General features: G+C 36.8%; 1 protein-coding gene across 1 annotated transcript in view; it reads right to left on the reverse strand.

Annotated features, from left to right (window-relative positions):
- Positions 1-307: 307 nt before the first annotated feature.
- Positions 308-20166, reverse strand: part of ORP3C (OSBP(oxysterol binding protein)-related protein 3C) — a 38718-nt gene continuing 18859 nt past the window's right edge. The window contains exons 2-10 of the mRNA XM_090018755.1: positions 19386-19479; positions 17676-17792; positions 17476-17548; positions 17272-17390; positions 16388-16509; positions 5486-5662; positions 5019-5163; positions 4523-4701; positions 308-754 (exon numbers count right to left, since the gene is read on the reverse strand). Of these exons, the coding sequence (XP_089874881.1) occupies positions 511-754; positions 4523-4701; positions 5019-5163; positions 5486-5662; positions 16388-16509; positions 17272-17390; positions 17476-17548; positions 17676-17792; positions 19386-19479 (1270 nt within the window). The 3' untranslated portion in view covers positions 308-510. The remainder of the gene's footprint in view (positions 755-4522; positions 4702-5018; positions 5164-5485; positions 5663-16387; positions 16510-17271; positions 17391-17475; positions 17549-17675; positions 17793-19385; positions 19480-20166) is intronic.

Raw genomic sequence — 20166 nt, forward strand, 5'->3', positions numbered from 1 at the left:
AATTTGGAACATATATTTCTGTCAAAAAAAGTTTATAATAATCCAAAAACTTTTAATCTAACTCATGAGTGGCTTCAGCTTTTTCCTGTAACACATTCCTACTTGTTCAAGGAGTAGAAATCCCTGTGCTTATATAAGTTCTCTGTTCTTTTGGGAACCCTATACTTGGGCCTCTTCAACTGAAACATGCCACAAGTTAATGAAACTTAGGTCCAGTACCTGGTGGGAATCAGAGAATAGTTTGTGACAACCCGAAAACTGGTGAGTAGATAAAGAAGTTCAAAGAACTTGATGAAAACAATAACAGTTCCTAAGAATCCACGATATAAATATAGGAATGAAATATCACCTACATATTCTCCTCTACCAAGTTGTTAACATCACATTGACAAACATGACTCCAACTACCATATAGAAAGAAGGGAAAATTAAAAAATAAACACCCATCACCCAATAGTAATTGGGAGCCAAAAAAATAAAAAATAAAAAGGCATACATTAAATAAATTTATCATACAGACAATTTACCATACTGCCAGGGGTTGAACTCGATAGACTTCACATCAACTTCAACACTGCTACCTGAGCTCTCAATTGCAGCACGATGTTCTGTGTATTTTCCATTGTATTCATAAACTTCCAATTCTCCCCAAGGAGTCTGAGTGACTTCTCCTGTTAAACTGAACCATCTTGGTGTAAATTTGTCACCATTGGCCTCTCTGTTCCTCTTTTCAGCTCTTTGCCTCTCTTCAACACTAAAAGAATAATGTCTGACGTTACAAATCATGCACAGGATGATACTTAACTGAAACCATCCATCCACAGAAGCATAATTCTCTAGCAGTCACAATTATCTTAACCACGAATAAGTAGATAACTTTGGGTTCTGCCGAGCAATAGGCAATGAAACCAACAAATGATCAACCATATTTTGAGCACATTATAAGAATACGTAGGAAGATAATAATACAGTTACAAGGTTGTAATTGCAGACATATATGACGGAAGTATGAAATAGTGTCATGCAAGGGTAAATCTTTTTAAAGGTTCATCACTGGCATACATAGGATGTGTTGTAGCTGCCCAATAAAAATGTGGTTTGATATATGCATTTGAAACTGCATATGTATTTGCAAATTGTGGGAAAAGATTATTTCCGTGTGAGATTTCTGAATGTATTTGGATCCTGGATATGATCCCAGTTAGATCCTGGATATGTTTGTATTGGTCTTATTTTTTATTTCTTTGCATTCCTGTTTTCCCCCCGATAGTGTTTAATATCTCGTATTATGTTAAGGGGAGTATTATTGTAAAGTTGCTATTTTGTAACAGTTTTGATATAATAGAAAGGATCTACCTGTCAAAGACTATTCAGGTCACATGAAGTTTTGGCTACAGGAGTTGCCATGCATGGAAGAGGTCGAGGTGGATTCTATCGAGGAAGGGTATGTGGTAGAGGAAATCAAGGAAGGTGAGGTCTTCTCTGTCTCCCAAATACTCCTCCTTTGGCTGGTTCCAATCAAGGAAAGATGATTCCTACATGTTATATATGCATGAAGCCAGGTCACATCAAAGCTAACTACTGGTTCAAAGACGACCTGAATTATAACCTGGAGATGAATTTCATTCAGAATAAAAGGCAACAGCAATCAAATCAGAAAATCTCCAAAGCGGAAACCAGTGGCACTCATATTGGGGAGATAAAGAGTTGTTGGTTGCTCTTACAGGTCTTGGGTTGAAGAAGAATCAGCAAGGAATTTGGTATCTGGATTATGGGGCTGCAAGCCATGTTTCAAGTGAAGCAGGTATTCTTTAAGTTAGTTCTTTATTATGGTAGAAATAAAATAATTACTGGAGATGGAACTCGACATCCTATCAGTCATACTAGGGAGGTGTTGATGTTGTTGGTTCTAAATGGGTTTACACGATGGAAGCATAGAAATAATAATATAAAGTCAGACTTGTGGCCAAAGGCTTCACTCAAGAGTATGGACTTGATTACGATGAAACATTCAGTCCAGTTGTTAAAATGGAGACAATCATAATTATTTTATCTTAGCAGTTGAACATAGATGGTTATTGAGTCAGTTGGATGTCAAGAATGTGTTCCTACATGGAGATCTCAAGGAGGAGGTTTTTATGAAACAACCTCATGGCTATAGTGAAGAAAATCTGGACTTGTATGTTTGCAAATTGAAAAGGGTGATATATAGTCTGTAGCAAAAATCATGTTCTTGGTTCGAGAGTTTTCTTTGGAGATTCAAAAGCATGGATTTTACCGATCTCTTGATCATTTGATGTTTATCTTCAAAGGTAAAAGCCACATCACTTTGTTGTTGATATATGTGAATGACATAATTGTGACAAGTAGTTCAAAGGAGCATGCCAGATAAAAGATCTCTCAAGTTAAATATATAAAATGAAGGACTTAGAAAGGTTAAAGTATTTTCTTGGTGCGGAGGTGGACAGACACGGGTTTCGATTTATGTTGTCCCAGCATAAATACAACATTAATTTGTTAGCCAGGGCAGGTATGAATGATTGTAAACCCTTACACACTCCTACTTTTATACACAAATATTTGGGTGCAAAAGGAGAGTTGCATGAAGATCCTACTCGTTACAGGAGCATAGTTGGGATATAATATTTGACATTCACATGTCCTGATATTGTGTATGTTGTGAATCAAGTATCTCAATTTATACATGAGCCCAGGGCAGGGCATATGAAAGTTGTGAAAAGAATTTTGAGATACTTGAAGGGTGCTCTAGGAGATGGTTTAATATATGAAAAGATATCACGAGATGTTTTTAGAAGTGGTAGCCTTTTCATATGCAGATTGGGCTGGTAATGCTGACGAACGTAGGTCGACTTCTGGCTATTAAGGTTTTGTTGGAGGAAATTTAGATCATGGAGTAGTAAAAAGCAGGTTATTACGAGATCTAGTACTGAGGCAAAGTACAGATCTATGGCATTGGTCACATCTTAGTTAATGTATATCAAGCATTTGTTATTGGACTTGGGAGAGAAAGTTAAAATCTATATTATTTTGTGACAATCAAAGTGCCATCAAAATATCCTTGAATCTTGTACATCATGAGAAGACTAAGCACATCAAGATAGACCAGCACTTCATTCACAAAAGGATTGAGGATTAAGAAATTGAGGTGAGGTATGTTGTGTCAAAGGAACAATTGGCTGATCTCTATACCAAATTGTTAACAAAGCAAAGATTCTAGTATTTAAAGGCCAAGTTGTCTATGATTCTACCCATGTACAACTTGAGGGAGGCTATTGACATGTGAGATTTCTGCATGTATTTGGATCTTGGATATGATCCCAGTTCGATCATATATATGTTTGTATTGTCCTTATTTTTTATTTTTGTGTAATCTTGTTTAGCCCCCAATAGTGTTTGATCTTTTGTATTATGTTAAGGGGGTATGATTGTAAAGTTGCTATTTTGTAACAGTTTTGATATAATAGAAAGGATCTATATGATTTCCCATATTGGGAATCGTGGTATTGTAGCAACTCCCCAACATCGCTCTCTCCTCTCTCCATGCATGGTGTGTTGTGGATCCTTCATATACTAGAAGTTTACAAAGATGGCATACCAGCACTCAGCACTATGAAACCACTGAATTTCATATGAATATGATCGATGACATGGCATCTGAAAGAGTGCTATAGGATAGCAGAAGAAAGCATAGGAATGTGGCTATAGAATTGCAAGTTGTAAACCTTTAGAACGAAAACAGCAGCAATAATAGATCCTAATGATTTCTTTAGTTATCCTAAAGTTTCAATGTGCATACGATGCAGGGTTACTGGAAGCGTTATAGGACATGGGGAAGCATGCTTCCTCAAAGCGCATTTCGGAAGAGCGAAACATGGCGCTTCCGAAACGTGCTGGAAAGCGTCATATTTAAATGGGAAGCACACTTCCCCTTCTTTTTTTCTTCTTCTTTTTTTGTTTTTTCCTTCTTTTTTCCCTTTTTTCGCTTCCTAGGTCGCTTCCAGTTAGCTTCTCTTCTCACTTCCGAGACGACTCTTGGTTCACCTCTAAGTCGTCCGCACTTCCTGCTTCCTAAAATTTTGAAAGTGCTTCGCTTCCCGCTTCCCTCCCCGGTTTCCCCGATTGGCGACTCTGATACGATGTCAAATTATGAATACAAGGTACATTTTCAGGATGTGAAATATTAAGCCCTTCAAATGTTTAATACAGAAAACTAGTATCACGTATAATAGCAACAAAAAGATTGATAGTCATCATTACATATTGCAATATGGACTGAAAATTCTATCATCAATTTCCTTGCATAGGATTTCAAATTATTAATAGATGCATTTGTCAGGATGTGGAATATTAAGCCCTTCATGTGTGTAGTAGAGTACCCAGTATCATGGAAAATAGCAACAAAGAGATCAATAATCATCATCATCTATGTGATATGGACTGAAGATTCTATTTTCAATTCCCTGATAGCATTTTAATGATATCAACATGTAAAGCTGCATACCTGCTCTTCTCTGCGCCAGCTTTTGATAAATCACCCATTTCAAGAGCATAGCGATCAGGTCGTAATCGAGAGTCTGATGCGAGCAAATTCTTTGGAGCAGTGTCAAAGCTGTTAATTCTATGTGCAAAATATGTGTACTGGAATTTGTCATTCTCTGGAACTGCTGCAACTCTCCATACCTATAACAAATTTCCACAACAGGGCAGAATTACACCCAAGCTTTTCTAAAGGAGGTTTGTTGCCCTAATATAATGAGCCCAAGTAAAAGAACAGTCCAAGTTAATTAATCAGTGAAGCAACTTCATAAAGTTTTATTTCCTCCAACAATTTCAATTTCATGGCTGATAGCATATCCAAAGACAACTGTCTTTGGTGAATGCCAAATAATGTGTATGAAGTTGCTTTAACAGAGAGAAACAAACTACATCTTATCATGCAACAAGGTAAAATATTAAGGAAGTGAATGAAAAGAAACCTTATAGATAATAAAATTTACCTCCTTCAGTTCTGTGCCAGGAAGAGGCTCTCCGTCTAGGTCACAATGCTGATAACTCATGGATTCATTCCATTTCCCAGTCATTAAAATTTTAGGTTCCTCATCAGCATTATAGACATATCCATCCACTTCATAACGACCAGCACTGGAAACAGATACCAATTCTAATAAGCTACCAACCATGTGAAGGCATTTACCAGAAAATGAGAAACAAAAGTGAGACTTAATGAAGAATGGTCAAGACAAAAGGGACAGAATTAATCAAGGATGGTAAAGACCACTTACTATGTTATTCCAACATGTTTTTATATTCATAGACATATATCAAAAAAAAAGACATAAAACACGCCCAAGGGAGTCCCAACCATTAAAAAGCTACATAAAAGGCCACTCTGAACAAACTTCTCCAAGTTGGCTTTTAACTTTCAAAATATACATCCAATACAAGCATAAGAATTTAATCATACCCAAACCATCCACATGGTTGAAAATACAGCACAGCTTTGTCCCCAGTGGTTAAATTTGTCATGATCATCTCCCCTGGTGAATCAACCCAAGTTCGCCCAAATATGAGATTGTTAACTTTGGTTGGAGGGGGAACCAGATCTAGAACCACACCAGATTTCTTCAGGGTTACACGTGTTCTGCATGTAATGAAATATAAGAACAGAAATCAGACAAAATTATAGCTCAACACTGTTAAAAATTTTGTTTTCTTTTTCTTGGAAACATGCATCCATATTGGATCGAACAAGACAGATGGATGGTTAGGGTCATGCAATCATAACCAAGGGGTCTCGGATCAAATTTCATGGGGGATAACCTCCGGCTTGCCAATCCAAAAAAAAAAGCATCAGTATCTGGCATATACTGATAACTCATCCTGTAAAGTGGAAATAAATCAACCACACGACAGTGAGGCACTATTTGTAATGCATCTACTTGCAGAGTTTAGGGTGCACAACAATTACCATATACAGATAAGTAGTTATGAAGAAATAAGTGAAGCTGATTTAGTATTATTCTCAACTTTCCTTTCCATGATAAGAGGATCCTAGTTGCATGACAAGAATGCAAAACAAGTAACATCAGCAGAAAGCAAGTCAAGCAATAGAACTACCAAACCAAATTTATTTATAAGAAATTGCATCAGATTCCTTAACTCCTAACTGTTGAGAATCAGGTATTAATGGAGTAGAGATATTTTCATCTTTTACATATTCCTGCGTTACCCATCATGGATTGGCTGAACTCATTTCATATATTCTTTATTTCCATTATGTTAAAAATTGTAATCTCATAGAGAATCTCATATGTAAATATCCCATAGTATGTAATCTTTTTTTTTTCAGTTTAGTTACAATAGCATAGGTTAGTTAGATTTGTTACTTTTAATTTATTTTTCAGTTTTGGACATAGCATAGACCTTTTGCTTTTTGACTAAGTCAAAAAGCAAAAGCTATAGAGAGGTCGTTGGACACTCCAACGGCTCTATTTAGAGACGTTGGAGTGTCCAACGACTCTCCCTTGCCATCTCATTTCATGTATAAATATGGGGTGTTACCCCATTGTATTCTAATACTTTTTGTGTGGGTTTTGTCCCACTTGAATGAAATATATTATTCACTTTTTCATTTGGAATCTCTCTTTTGAGTATTTTGTGTGAGAATCCTAGTGGTTCTTAAGTGTTTGTTTTGTGTATGAACCTTTATGGTTCTTGAGAGAGCTTATTCGTGAAGAAGCATTTGAAGTTTGTTTGAGGATTTCATTTTCTTACATGGTATCGAAGCAAGGATCAAGCAATCAAGATAAGTCTTTTCATGCATTGGGAAACGTGCCACACGAGGTTCTTACTAGTGATCGTGTGGAGGCATAAAAAACTTGAAGGATATTCGTACTCACCATTTGTGGTAGAGTATTCTTCTATTTATCATTTCTCCTTTTTCTCTTATCTCTTTTCCCAAATATTGTAAAATGGATGGCAATGATAATGTCACCATTAATCAAACTAAATGATTCCAACTATGTCACATGGGTTTTGATTATGAAGCATCTTATATAAGGCAAGGGTTTATGGGGATTAGTAGATGGAACCGATGAGGAACCTACTCTAATTCTTACAAAGGATGAAGGAGAAAAGGAAATACCTCTCACGGAGGTAAAAAGAGTTAAGGCCATATCTACTTACGAGAAAAAGTAGAAAGAATGGCGTATGGGACATGTCAAGATCATGTCTTGGCTTATTTCGAGTGTTGATATAAAAAAATGCTCAAGTTTAGCAAAATTTGAGCATGCAAATGAAGCTTGGGACTATCGATAATGTATTCTCTTAAGGATATTGCACATGTGTGCAATCTTTAAACCAAAATAAAAAATATGGTTCAAGGAGACAAGAGCATTAGAGAGTATTACAATGGCTTGTCAGAATTGTGGGAAGAATTAACTCTTCTTGAACGAAAGTGGCATTGTCCATAAGATATTGAACTCCGCCAAAACCAAATCAATGCAGAGCACTTTTTTCATTTCATTAGTGGATTAAGATCGAAATTTGAATCCACTAAGTCTATTCTCCTTCATCGTAGAAAAGTGCCTTCAATAGAAGACACAAAAGAGGAGTTAAGTATGGAAGAAAATAAACTCAAAAGTAGCATCTCCAAGAATGATGACGACTCAGTTCTAGCCGTCTCGAAACTCGAAAACTATGTTAGGACTTACAAACCTCCTAACTATGGAAGAGGAAATGATGAAAAAGAAGAAAATGATTTTGAAAGAAGAAAAATCATTTGCTACTATTGTCGTGAACCGGGACATGTAAAAACCCATTGCCCAAAATTAAGAAGGCCCTATGAGAAAAAGGTCGTCATCGTCGGACCACCACAAGAATCAAGTGAATCTTCCATTGAAAGCATGCCTCTGGCACAATTGGTGGAAGCTCTTGGACCTCTATTCAAGGGAGAATTTTCATCTATGGGAGTTGCAATCTCTTCAGTTAGCACTTCTGATCCACGTAAAACACTATGGCTTCTTGACTCAGGTGTTTCTTTTCATATGACTCCAAATATTGAAATGTTATCTGAATGTCATAATTCAAATGGGTCCAATGTTTCAAGTGTTGATGAAACATCACTAGAAATTAAAGCAATATGGAATTTTGAAAAAACTTCTCAAAACTTAAAAGGGTTTCATATTCCTAAAATTAGATATATTCCAAAATTGAACCTGAATCGCTTATCCGTTTCTCAATTATCTGACCATGGATATAACGTTTCTTTCTCTTCTCGTGGTTGCCAAGTGCAGGATCACCAGTCAGGAAAGTTGATTGGGCAATGCCATAGAGAAGGAGGCCTATACTACATGAATTTTTTAAAAATTTCCAAGAATACGCTTTGTTGTAATGTTCAGAAAATGGACTTGGATTTATGGCACAAGAAACTTGGTCATCCTAACATATCTAAAATTTAGTTTTTTCCAAATATGAAAAACTTTTGTAATTCTGAGACATTTAAATGTAAAATTTATTCTTGGAAAAATGAAGAGATTACCCTTTCAAGAAAGAAATTTTATCTCATCTCGACCTCTTGAGTTAGTACATTCGGATGTATGGTGAAAAACATAATCGGGTTATTGGACTGGACTTTATTGGAGCCAGATCCAGACCCGCGTGTGTTATGCGTCAGCCACTTAATGATGGCTTTGTTATAATTATTATTTGTAGTTGTAGGGTAGTTTAGTACCTTAAATTATTGTAAACCTAAATATATGTTAATGATATTTCCTCTGCAGCCAACGATTGTCGTTGTGGGTATGCAGTTGATACCATCCCTTTCCATCGTGCCTCCCTCTCTTCTCTTTTACTTCTCTTTTACCGAATCTGTCTTTAAACAAAATTTGTTCTACTCTTCCAATATGAATCTCCGTCTGGTATCTGCTGAGATTTATTTCTGCGTGAAATCAGTTTTTTTTGTATAACACATATGTGATCTGGTAAAATCAGATCATCGACTTCTAGTTAATGTTCTTTGCCTCTCTCTACTGAACATTAAATCTGAATATTGTCTTTGTTTCCTGTCATCTTCTCTTTTTTTTTTTTTGGGGGGGGGGGGGGGGGGGGGGGTTAACGTTATCCTCCTCTCTCTTTTTTTCTCAGATCTATCGTTCCTTTTGAGGTTCAGATCTGTAAGTAACAGATCCAAACATCTTATCTCCCATTCCTTTTCAAAGTATTAGTCGTTTTCAGTCTGGTATTTCCCATACACGTGCTTTGAAATTTCTTTTCTGTTGTGTATTGCATTTCTATATCTGTTTTGCATGCTATTCAAGGTTGAAGTACATATCTACGTTAGGAGGAAATCTGCTCTCTAAATTATATATATTGGTTGATTGTAGGATCTGAACGTGGCTGTTAACAGCTGGTTTCAGATCTGACCTCATTGACAGTTATTGACCCTAGATAAAAAAAAAGGAAGTAGTTAAGGCACGGCTTACACCTCGTGATTGATCATATTCATGCCTCAACCTTGAATTGTGTGTGTCTTGTAGTTTCCTTATTATTGTGTTATGGATTCTTCTTTGTTCTTCCCATCTCATTCGGGTCTTTCCTCAAGCTTCCTTAATCAACTTGTTTCTAAAAAATTAAACACCTCAAATTTCTTGACTTGAAAGAGACAGATTATTCCTTTTATAAGGAGTCAAGGTCTCCTTGGTCATCTGGATGGAACTACTCCAGTCCTGCCAGAATTTGTGTATTACAAGTACAAGTGCATCACGGCTATGTTGTGACAACAAAAGTTTCATTTTCATTGCCAACAATCAGACATTCCACAAACGAACCAAGCATATCAAAATGGACTGTCACTATGTATGTGAGGAATTCCTACAAGACACCATTGATCTTCCATATGTCTCCTCAGAATTTCAACTGGCAGATTTCTTTACCAAACTACGCACTACTCCTCGATTTCACTTTCGCTTGGACAAACTTTCGGTTGTTCAACAGTAAGTTTGAGGGAGAGTGGTAAAAAATGTAATCTCATAGAGAATCTCATATGTAAATATCCCATAATATATAATCTTTTTTTTTCAGTTTAGTTACAATAGCATAGGTTAGTTAGATTTTTTACTTTTAGTTCATTTTTCAATTTTGGACATAGCATAAACCTTTTGCTTTTTTACTAAGTCAAAAAGCAAAAGCTATAGAGAGTCTTTGGACACTCCAACGGCTCTATTTAGAGACGTTGGAGTGTCCAACGATCCAACGACTCTCCCTTGCCATCTCATTTCATGTATAAATATGGGGTGTTACCCCATTGTATTCTAATACTTTTTGTGTGGGTTTTGTCCCACTTGAATAAAATATATTCTTCACTTTTTCATTTGGAATCTCTCTTTTGAGTATTTTGTGTGTGAACCCTAGTGGTTCTTAAGTGTTTGTTTTGTGTATGAACCTTTATGATTCTTGAGAGAGCTTATTCGTGAAGAAGCATTTGAAGTTTGTTTGAGGATTCCATTTTCTTACAAGTTATTCATTTGGTGTTTCTTTGTTTCACATGTATTCTCTATGCTTATTTTGTAATATGCCTTGGAGTGGTATTGTTGTAAATAATTATCATTGTGTTGACTTTTGTGTACCAGACTATTAGGGCTTCTTTATTACTAATAAAAGAAAGAAGTGTGCACCCTCCACACTATGAGAAAAGGATTCTTAAAACAACTTCCTCTGTAAAAGCTTCTTCCTCCTTCACATCCATGGAAATTATTACTAACTGTAATGAAATAAGCGGAAGAAACCAAGAATGCTAAAGCATTCACTATGTCCCACACGGACAAATGCAACAAGCACAAGAGAGAAAATCCACTAAGGGATATACAAAGGGCCTTATAAAAAGGCTACACACATGAAAAATAATATCACTATTATTGAAGAGGAGCTCTCAAGAGCAATACAACATACATGGGGGGTTCCCCCTATTTATAAGAAGAGGAGACCAAAGGGGCTCCCAATAGAGTCGTTGGGAGCCCCCAACGGTCACATATGTGACCGTTGGGGGCCCCAACGACTCCATTGTGGGGCCCCTTTTCGGTATCCAAAAAATACAAAAATAAAAATAAAAATAAAAATAAAAAATAGTGAAATACGAGAAACAAAATAAGTACCCCTATGGGGTACTTTGTGAAATGACCATAATACCCCTATCGGGTATTATGGTATTATTACATATGTTTTAACACCCCCCCTCAAACTTTACGGGGGAATGACCGAAAGTTTGCCAAGGAGGAACAAGAAGCGAGGAGCAGGCAGGGCTTTGGTGAAGAAATCAGCAAGTTGATATTCTGAAGTGACATATGGCAGTGTTACTGTCCCACGAAGATATTCATCACGTACATAATGACAATCCATTTCAATATGTTTCGTCCTCTCATGGAAAGTGTGGTTGCTGGCAATGTAGATAGCACTTTTGTTGTCGCAACAAAGCTTCGAAGCCCCGGTAATTTCGACTCCCATATCTTGAAGAAGACTTCGAAGCCACACCAGCTCCATTGTAGTGGTTGCCATAGCTCTGTATTCTGCTTCAGTAGAAGACAATGAGACTTTCTGATGTTTCTTGCACCTCCAAGCAATTAGCGAATCTCCTAGGAATACACAAAAGTCAGTAGTTGAGATTCGATCATTTGGGTTTCCCCCCCAGTCAGCATCAGTATAAGCTAGTAAATCTAAGGAAGAGATTGAGGATAGGAATAGCCCTTTAGTCAAAGTATTTTTAATATATCGAATGATCCGGAGCACAGCACTCATATGCACAGATGTAGGAGCATGCTGAAATTGGCTTGCAGAGTGCACAACATGAGCAATATCGGGCCTGGTGATAGTCAGATAGGTGAGGGAGCCTATGAGTTGCCTGTAGGGCGTAGGATCGTCCAGCAGAACTCCATCCTCCAGTCGTAGTTTAGCATTGATAACCTCGGGAGTCTCCACCTTTTTATCATCTGAAATCCCAGATTTGGAGCATATGTCTGCAGCAAGCTTCATCTGTGACAGTATATACCCTCGAGGAGAGTATGCAACTTCTATGCCAAGAAAGTACCTGAGAAAACCCAGATCAGACATATCAAAATTATGTTTTAACATATTTTTAACTTTAAGAATACCGCTTTCATCATTGCCAGTGATGATCATATCATCAACATAAAGCAGAAGGATGATGATACTATTACCTGCATTTTTAACAAAAAGAGCAGTGTCAGTATAACATGAGCGAAATCCCAATTGTAACATGATAGCACTAAATCTATCATACCAAGCCTTAGGGGCTTGTTTAAGACCATATAAGGCTTTTAATAACCGAAGGGTTTGACCTTGGTTAACACTGATTCCCGGCGGACGATCCATATATACTTCTTCATTCAACTGACCATTAAGAAAGGCATTTTTAACATCTAATTGGAATATAGGCCATTTCTTAGATGATGCTACCGCAATTAAAGTTCTAACGCTTGTCATGCGAGCCACGGGAGCAAAAGTCTCCTCATAATCGATGCCATATTCTTGTGAGTATCCCTTAGCAACTAATCTAGCTTTATAGCGTTCTAGGGAACCATCACTTTTTGTTTTGACTTTGTAGACCCATCGACATCCTATAGCTTTCTTATTTGGAGGAAGGTGAACTATTTCCCAAGTTTTAGCTTTATTTAAAGCATCTAGTTCAACTTTCATTGCTTCAACCCAATGAGGTATACTTTTTGCTTGATTATAATGGGAGGGTTCATAGTAAGAATGCAAGGCTATTAGACAAGCTCTATATTTAGGTGAAAGAGTTTCATATGAGACAAACCTATTAGGTGGAATTGATTCTCTAGAAGAACGCCTAAGGGAGGTTTCTTCTAGGGGTTCATTAAGCCGCAAGAATTTTTCTAAAGCACTAATAGGTTGGGCTTCCTCACGCCGAGTGTATACTTGGAGATTGTCACCATAAGTTGGTGATACATCATCATCATGAGAATCATGAGTATTTTCTAAAATTTTCGGATGACTCAAAGAGTCATCATTTGAATCTTCTAAAAGATCATTGATAAACATATAATCAATTTCATTTGATTTTTCCAATATGTCAAATCCATTTTCATCTTCTAAAAAGGTTACATCTTTGGAGACAAATAACTTATTGTTTTTATGATCAAAGCATCTATAGCCTTTTTGATTTTCACCATATCCTAAAAATACACATTCTATTGCTTTAGGTGACAATTTATCTCTTTTATGTAAAAGAACAAAGCATTTACACCCAAAAATTCGAAGACGATTGTAGTCGGGTGTCATATTAAAAAGTTTTTCATAAGGAGAGATATTGTTCAATTTTGAAGATGGCATCCTATTGATTAAATAGGTGGAGGTTAACACGGCTTCGGCCCAAAAAATTTTAGGAATATTTTTAGAAATGAGTAAGGATCTAGTGGTTTCCAAAATATGCCTATGTTTTCTTTCCACTAGACCGTTTTGTTGAGGAGTTCTTGGGCAAGATTTTTTATGACAAATGCCATGTTGTTTTAGATATGATTGAAAATCATTTGATAAGTACTCTCCACCCGAATCGGATCTAAGAATGGATATTTGACTTTGAAATTGATTTTGAACTTTTGCATGGAATTCTTTAAAGAAGTTAAAAACTTCCGATTTAAAGTTAAGAAAATAAATCCATACATATCTAGTATAATCATCAATAAAAGTAACATAATACGAATAACCACCTTTAGATAGAACCGGAGATGGCCCCCAAACATCGAAATGCACCAATTCAAAAGGTCTTCTTGTCACAAAGGTTCTAATAGGAAAAGGAGTAGACTTCATTTTGCCAAAAATGCAATCTTTGCAATTGATATCTTTTTCTTTATAAAACTTGTGTCCAAAAGAAAAAAGATACATTTTAGAGTAACTTGGATGTCCAAGCCTTTTATGCCAAGTTTCAATATTTTTGTCTTGGACATAAGTACAAAATGAGGTATTTGGAAGCATTAAGTTATCCATAAAATAAAGGTCTCCCTTCCTATGGCCTTGCCCAATCCGCTTCCCGGACCGGAGATCCTGCACAAAGCACCCTTGGGATGAGAAAGATATTTCACATCCATGGTCGGCTATTTGAGAAACGGAAAAGAGGTTAAGATTTAATTTTGGAACTATTCTAACTTTTGGAACAAGGAAATTTTGAACATTTTTAGAATCAAGAGTTCCAACACCATTTATTTTGAGAAAAGTTCCATCGGCCGTAGAGACACAAGACATTTTTGAATTGGTGTGCACATTGGTTAATGCATTTTCATGAGGGGTCATGTGAAAAGAAGCTCCGGAATCTAAAATCCAAGAGTACGTACCGGGAGGTGATGATGAGGCAATGGCGGCACCGGAGGTGGAAGAAGTGACCTTTAAGATTTGTTGAAGAGCCAAGGAGATTTGTCCAAGAGTGTCTTTGAGATCCCCGTTCTTGCCGTCATCTTCTTTGGTGGTGGATTCTTCAACGGAAGCCACCTTTGGCTTGAATGCCCCATTTAGCTTTGGGCAAACGGGTTTAATATGTCCCGGCTCATAACAATGGTGACATATAATCATTTTTCTTCCACCACTCCCTTGCTTACCAAAATGAGGTGGTTTGTATGTTTTGACATGATTGTCGGGTTTAGATACGGCAAGAACTTCCTCTATGCTTTTACCCATGCTATGCCTAGTCTCTTCTTGAGTAATCTCGGCAATAGCTTCTTCTAAGGGAGGAAACGTGGATCTATGGAGAAGTGAGGATCTCACTTGTTCAAATTCGGGACGAAGCCCAAATAAAAATTGAAACAATCTATCTTGTTCCATTTGTTTTTGTCTTAGAACCACATCCTCCATAGATACCCATTTAGGCTCTAAAAGAGCCAATTCATCCCACAAAGGATTTAGAGCACTATAGTAATCTTGTATGCTCATGTCGCCTTGTTTTGTGGTTCTTACTTTTTCTTGCAAGAAATAAGCTCTTGCAAGATCCTTTTGGGTAAACATACCCTTCATAAAAAACCAAGCTTCATTTGCCCGGCGGAATTTTGCAATATTTGCACATACCTTAAGTTCGACATTATTCATAAACCATGCAAGGATTTTTGCATGGTTGCTCTCCCAATCTTCCATTTGATGATTATAATCTTCAATGGCCTTGAGACGAGCATCGCCTTCAAGTGCTTTCTCTTGATCTCCTTCCATCTTTGTGAGCTTAAGTTGGGGTTCCGGAATGGTTCCCATTACATAACCCCAAAGCTTCTTGCCTTTGAGATTATTCTCCATTGCGGATGCCCACATCATGTAATTTTTTCCATTGAGTTTGAATGATAGATCGATCTTGACTTCCATTGCTACACAAGGAAGATGTGAGAAAGAAAGGAAGTAGAGAGAGACAAGATTTTACCTTTAGAAGATCTTATGGCTCTGATACCATGTAATGAAATAAGCGGAAGAAACCAAGAATGCTAAAGCATTCACTATGTCCCACACGGACAAATGCAACAAGCACAAGAGAGAAAATCCACTAAGGGATATACAAAGGGCCTTATAAAAAGGCTACACACATGAAAAATAATATCACTATTATTGAAGAGGAGCTCTCAAGAGCAATACAACATACATGGGGGGTTCCCCCTATTTATAAGAAGAGGAGACCAAAGGGGCTCCCAATAGAGTCGTTGGGAGCCCCCAACGGTCACATATGTGACCGTTGGGGGCCCCAACGACTCCATTGTGGGGGCCCTTTTCGGTATCCAAAAAATACAAAAATAAAAATAAAAATAAAAAATAGTGAAATACGAGAAACAAAATAAGTACCCCTATGGGGTACTTTGTGAAATGACCATAATACCCCTATCGGGTATTATGGTATTATTACATATGTTTTAACACTAACAGCCAGTGTAACAAATACTGGTGATATAGGAGTAAGCAGTTTGGAGCCTGCAAAGTACTAAACTGCATTCAAAACCAGTGTAGGCAAGTGGCAATTAGACAATAAATTTTGACTCCTGTACATTCCAAAACCCCAACAACTGATTGCTGCCGAAGACAACTTCAACATGCACTGCATGGCTGGTTTAAGCTCAACATCACTTGTTGCATGGCCACAAATTCTCTCCCTAACAGTTACATTAACCTCTCTTTGTGCTTCTTCTTTTCTTGTTACACTCTTTGGGAGTGATAGTCCCAACCCTCTGCCCTAGTTTGATAAATATTTCCCTTTAAGATAATTTATAACTACCACGAATTGCGACAGAATAAAACACACATGGCATCTAAAATGGCAGCAATGAGTAGGCAGATCGATATTCTTAGAGGGAGGAGCTAAGCATGTAGATTTTACCTTCCAACAGGGTAAACATCAACCGAATTTCCCAGAAATTTTGTCTTTAACTTGGATGTTACATCATAAGTAAAATGTTCATTTTCAGAATGCCCAGCACTCATGGGAGGATGATGACTAATCTGTTCAACAAAATATGTCAATAGTTCACTTCAGGAGCATCTGAAAGATACTGTCATTACAGAACCAAACCAAAATGATATGAACAATTGAATTGTCCAACATGAAACAATTTAAAAAAACTACTACAAACTTGTTTTCTAAAACACAGCCAGAAAGCTATGTACCATAGATACTATTCGAAGGGCAAAGTACCCATGTCAACAGAATGCAACCAGGGTACAGGTTCAGGTATAGCTGTGGCTGCAACTGAGTAAGGGTCAGCAAAGACTCAATGTGGTCAACAAGAGCCAACCATATTTGTCCAATATTTAAAGTCATCCAACATTGGATCGACCAATTTTATGCGCTTTTGGATTCGATCAGTAACCTTAGCCAATTTTGCCCAAGTTTTTAATATATATTTTAGGATTCAACAAGTACGCAGGTGCAATCAACAAGCACCAAACAAAATCGTCCAATTTTTGGACCTGGCCAATAACTTTGCCCATTTTGTCCTTTTTTTGTCTGTCTTTAGGTTTTTTTAGTTTTCAATGCTCAACACAAGAGCCTGTATAGTAAGTGTTCCTGAGTTAGTTCTAAACTTCATATTTAGATGTAGCTTGTATAAGTGTGTGTGTGTGTGTGTGTATACACCCATCTTTTCAGAAATTCGTGTCGTAACCTTCATACCCCAGTCGTACCCTGTACTGGTGCTTGTATCCATGTGATATAGTAAATAAGGAAGCTAGGAAAGAAGAAAACAAGTATGCTGGATCACAAACCTGCTCTGCTATGAATGTAATTCCTCCATGATTAACCATTTCATAAGTCTCTCCAAGGATGGGATTGAAAGGTTTCCAGGTTCGTTGATATGCAAAGTACACAGAAATTGCCCATGATGCTGAAAAAATAATGAGTGAGTTCCAGAACAGTACCAAATGAATATAATTTCAACCAAGAAGAAAACCTCAGAAAAGCACTCTTACAAGCATAGACCAACCGCATATAAGGGTCCTCGCATTCATCTGCCTGGTCTAACAAGCTAGAATATTCCATTAACTACAGCAACCATTTTGAATTTCAAAATTATGAAAAGAATAAAAAAAGTGCCTGCCTGTGCACATAAATCAACAAGAATCACAAAAGAAAACGTTGGCATCCAGTTCAAAACCAGCACAATATTCACCTCCGCCATTTTCTGGATCATTGTCATTGGCTCGAAAATGATAACAGGAAGTGTTACCAATGATGTAACATCTGCACCGATATACTTGTGCATCATCTTCCAATAGCTTTCTCGTTCCTGTAAAGCAAGTTTTCTGTTTAGTGACACAAGGTTTATAAGCAACAGCAGAGAGGCTGGGAGAAATCCTCCAAAAGGTGCAGTGATAAAGATTGATATTAATTTAAAGAACCAAATTACTTGAGAGTATAAAACCAGCAAAAAATGATGACTAAAACAAGAAATCAGCATGCATTTTTACCAGTGTGGACATGAAAGTAAAAGAAAATACTCTGTGCAACATCAAAAGATAAAAAGATGCACTCATGTCACTAAACAAAGTAACAAACCACAAAATGGTATTAGACAAAACATCATCAATGCCAATTTGGTTATAGTCATTATATCGACTTAAGCTTGTCAGCTCTTCAATCAGGTGCTCAGAGACACTTTTGTCACTTCAAAGCTTTAAATACTGTCTTCAATATCATATTAACAGCACGTGTAACCACTGCAAGGGGAAGGGTGAAGGAATGTGGAAGAAAAACAAGCAACCTACAAATCAATAGTCTGATTCTGCAAAAAAATATCAAATGGAGAAGCTGCAAAGAGGGCGGAACTTCACTGGATGACCCTTAAGCTCTCACATTTCATATTTCATTCTACTGATGTTCATAAAGTAGGAACAATGTGTGCTGACTAAGAAACACCCATATTTTGAGTTCCATCAGATGCAGAGATAGAAATTTTACTGCTTAAATACCAACAGAGATAATACATCATTTCACCATTTTCTAAATTATATGTTTAGATGTTCATGACGCTTACAGCTGCCTCATGAAATTTGCAATAGTGACCTCATTTCAATCATTTGTTCTGCTCATATAACATGGCTAAAAGTACCTATTGTTGAGCCCTACACTGATGACTTAATAACAAGCATTGGCGCTATGAGGGAACAGGACAGATAAAAACCATCACAGGAACTAATGACCATATTAAAGACTCAATCCAGGCAGGAACCTAAAACTTTTTCCACGTAGAGAGACCAAATCTTCAGACATAAAAAACAAATTGATAAAGTTCTCAATGTCCACAGAATTGACAGTTGCAGTTTTCTTTCTTTTTCCTTTGGGACCAACAAAGCCATACAAATGAAAAAGGAAAATAAGCACAATACTCCAAGAATCACATTTGGACTACTCTAGATAGGGCAACCAAATCAGAAACATCCAAAATGTGCCATAACATTATGCAGTCATCAAACTACCACTCTTGAACTATTGACATAATTAGAAGTAATCTATGTAAGAGTCACATACACAGATACAGGGTAAGCTGCAGACATGCCTGGTACAACACAAGTTTTTTGCAAAACTAGGACATAGGGACACATCTCTCTCTCTCTCTCTCTCTCTCTCTCTCTCTCTCTCTCTCTCTCTCTCTCATATATATATATATATATATATATATATATATATATAGAGAGAGAGAGAGAGAGACCATCTCAACAGTTTAATTTTTATCATTCATGACTTGTGGAGGTATATCCAGTAATCTGTTAAAATCTACAATGTTCTTTCACAGAATCACAGAAACATGACAACAACTGGTCCGTAATTGAAGTACTGAATCACTGGATAGAAAAATTATTAAATAATAATAATAATGAACCTTTTGTTCCCATCTCCCTCTCTGAGCTTCCTCCTCTGCATCTTCCTTACCACCTTCAGGATTTATAACTTCGAGTCCTTCATATCCAAGCAACCTGAGGACAAAATATATATATTTATAAGTCACCGCTATCAGGAAATTAAGTGCCCATATTCAAGTAGTAGACAAGAACCATATTACAAATAATAGTTTTAATCATTGTTGTACGTATCGTACGATACGGTATGATACATATCATTACTATTTAGAATATTGATACGATACGCACTCATATCGCGATACGAGTGCATATCATAGTTGTATTGTATGTATTGTACAATACATGCCCGTATTGTACATATTGTACAATACGGGGTGTATCGTACGATATGCAGTGTATCGTACAATACAAGGTCAGCACTCTTAAAAAAATGACCAAGTCGTAATTTTTCAGTTTTGGGTTTTAAAGACCTCTTGAGGGCAGACTACCACATTTGTATAAAATCCATTAGACAGGTATTCACGCACCCTAAGACACATGAGAGCGATTTGGGGGCCGATCCGTGCACAAGGGATCGGGATTTTGCAGTTTGCTAAAGTAAAAGTGTTTTTCCACCATTTTTCTACTCCAAGAAGTAGGTTAAGGTAAAAAATCATTATTATGAGTAAAATTACAAAGCTACCTTCCAAAAAAAACTATTTATTAGATGAAATAACTATACATCAATTTATCGTTAATGGAAAATTTGTCATTAACATAATTTGTCATCAACAAATTTTGAACATTTTTTAGAAAGTGCAT

The sequence above is a fragment of the Nuphar pumila genome, chromosome 10 (assembly GCF_984573655.1).
Source record: "Nuphar pumila chromosome 10, dmNupPumi1.hap1.1, whole genome shotgun sequence".
NCBI classification, from domain to species: domain Eukaryota; kingdom Viridiplantae; phylum Streptophyta; class Magnoliopsida; order Nymphaeales; family Nymphaeaceae; genus Nuphar; species Nuphar pumila.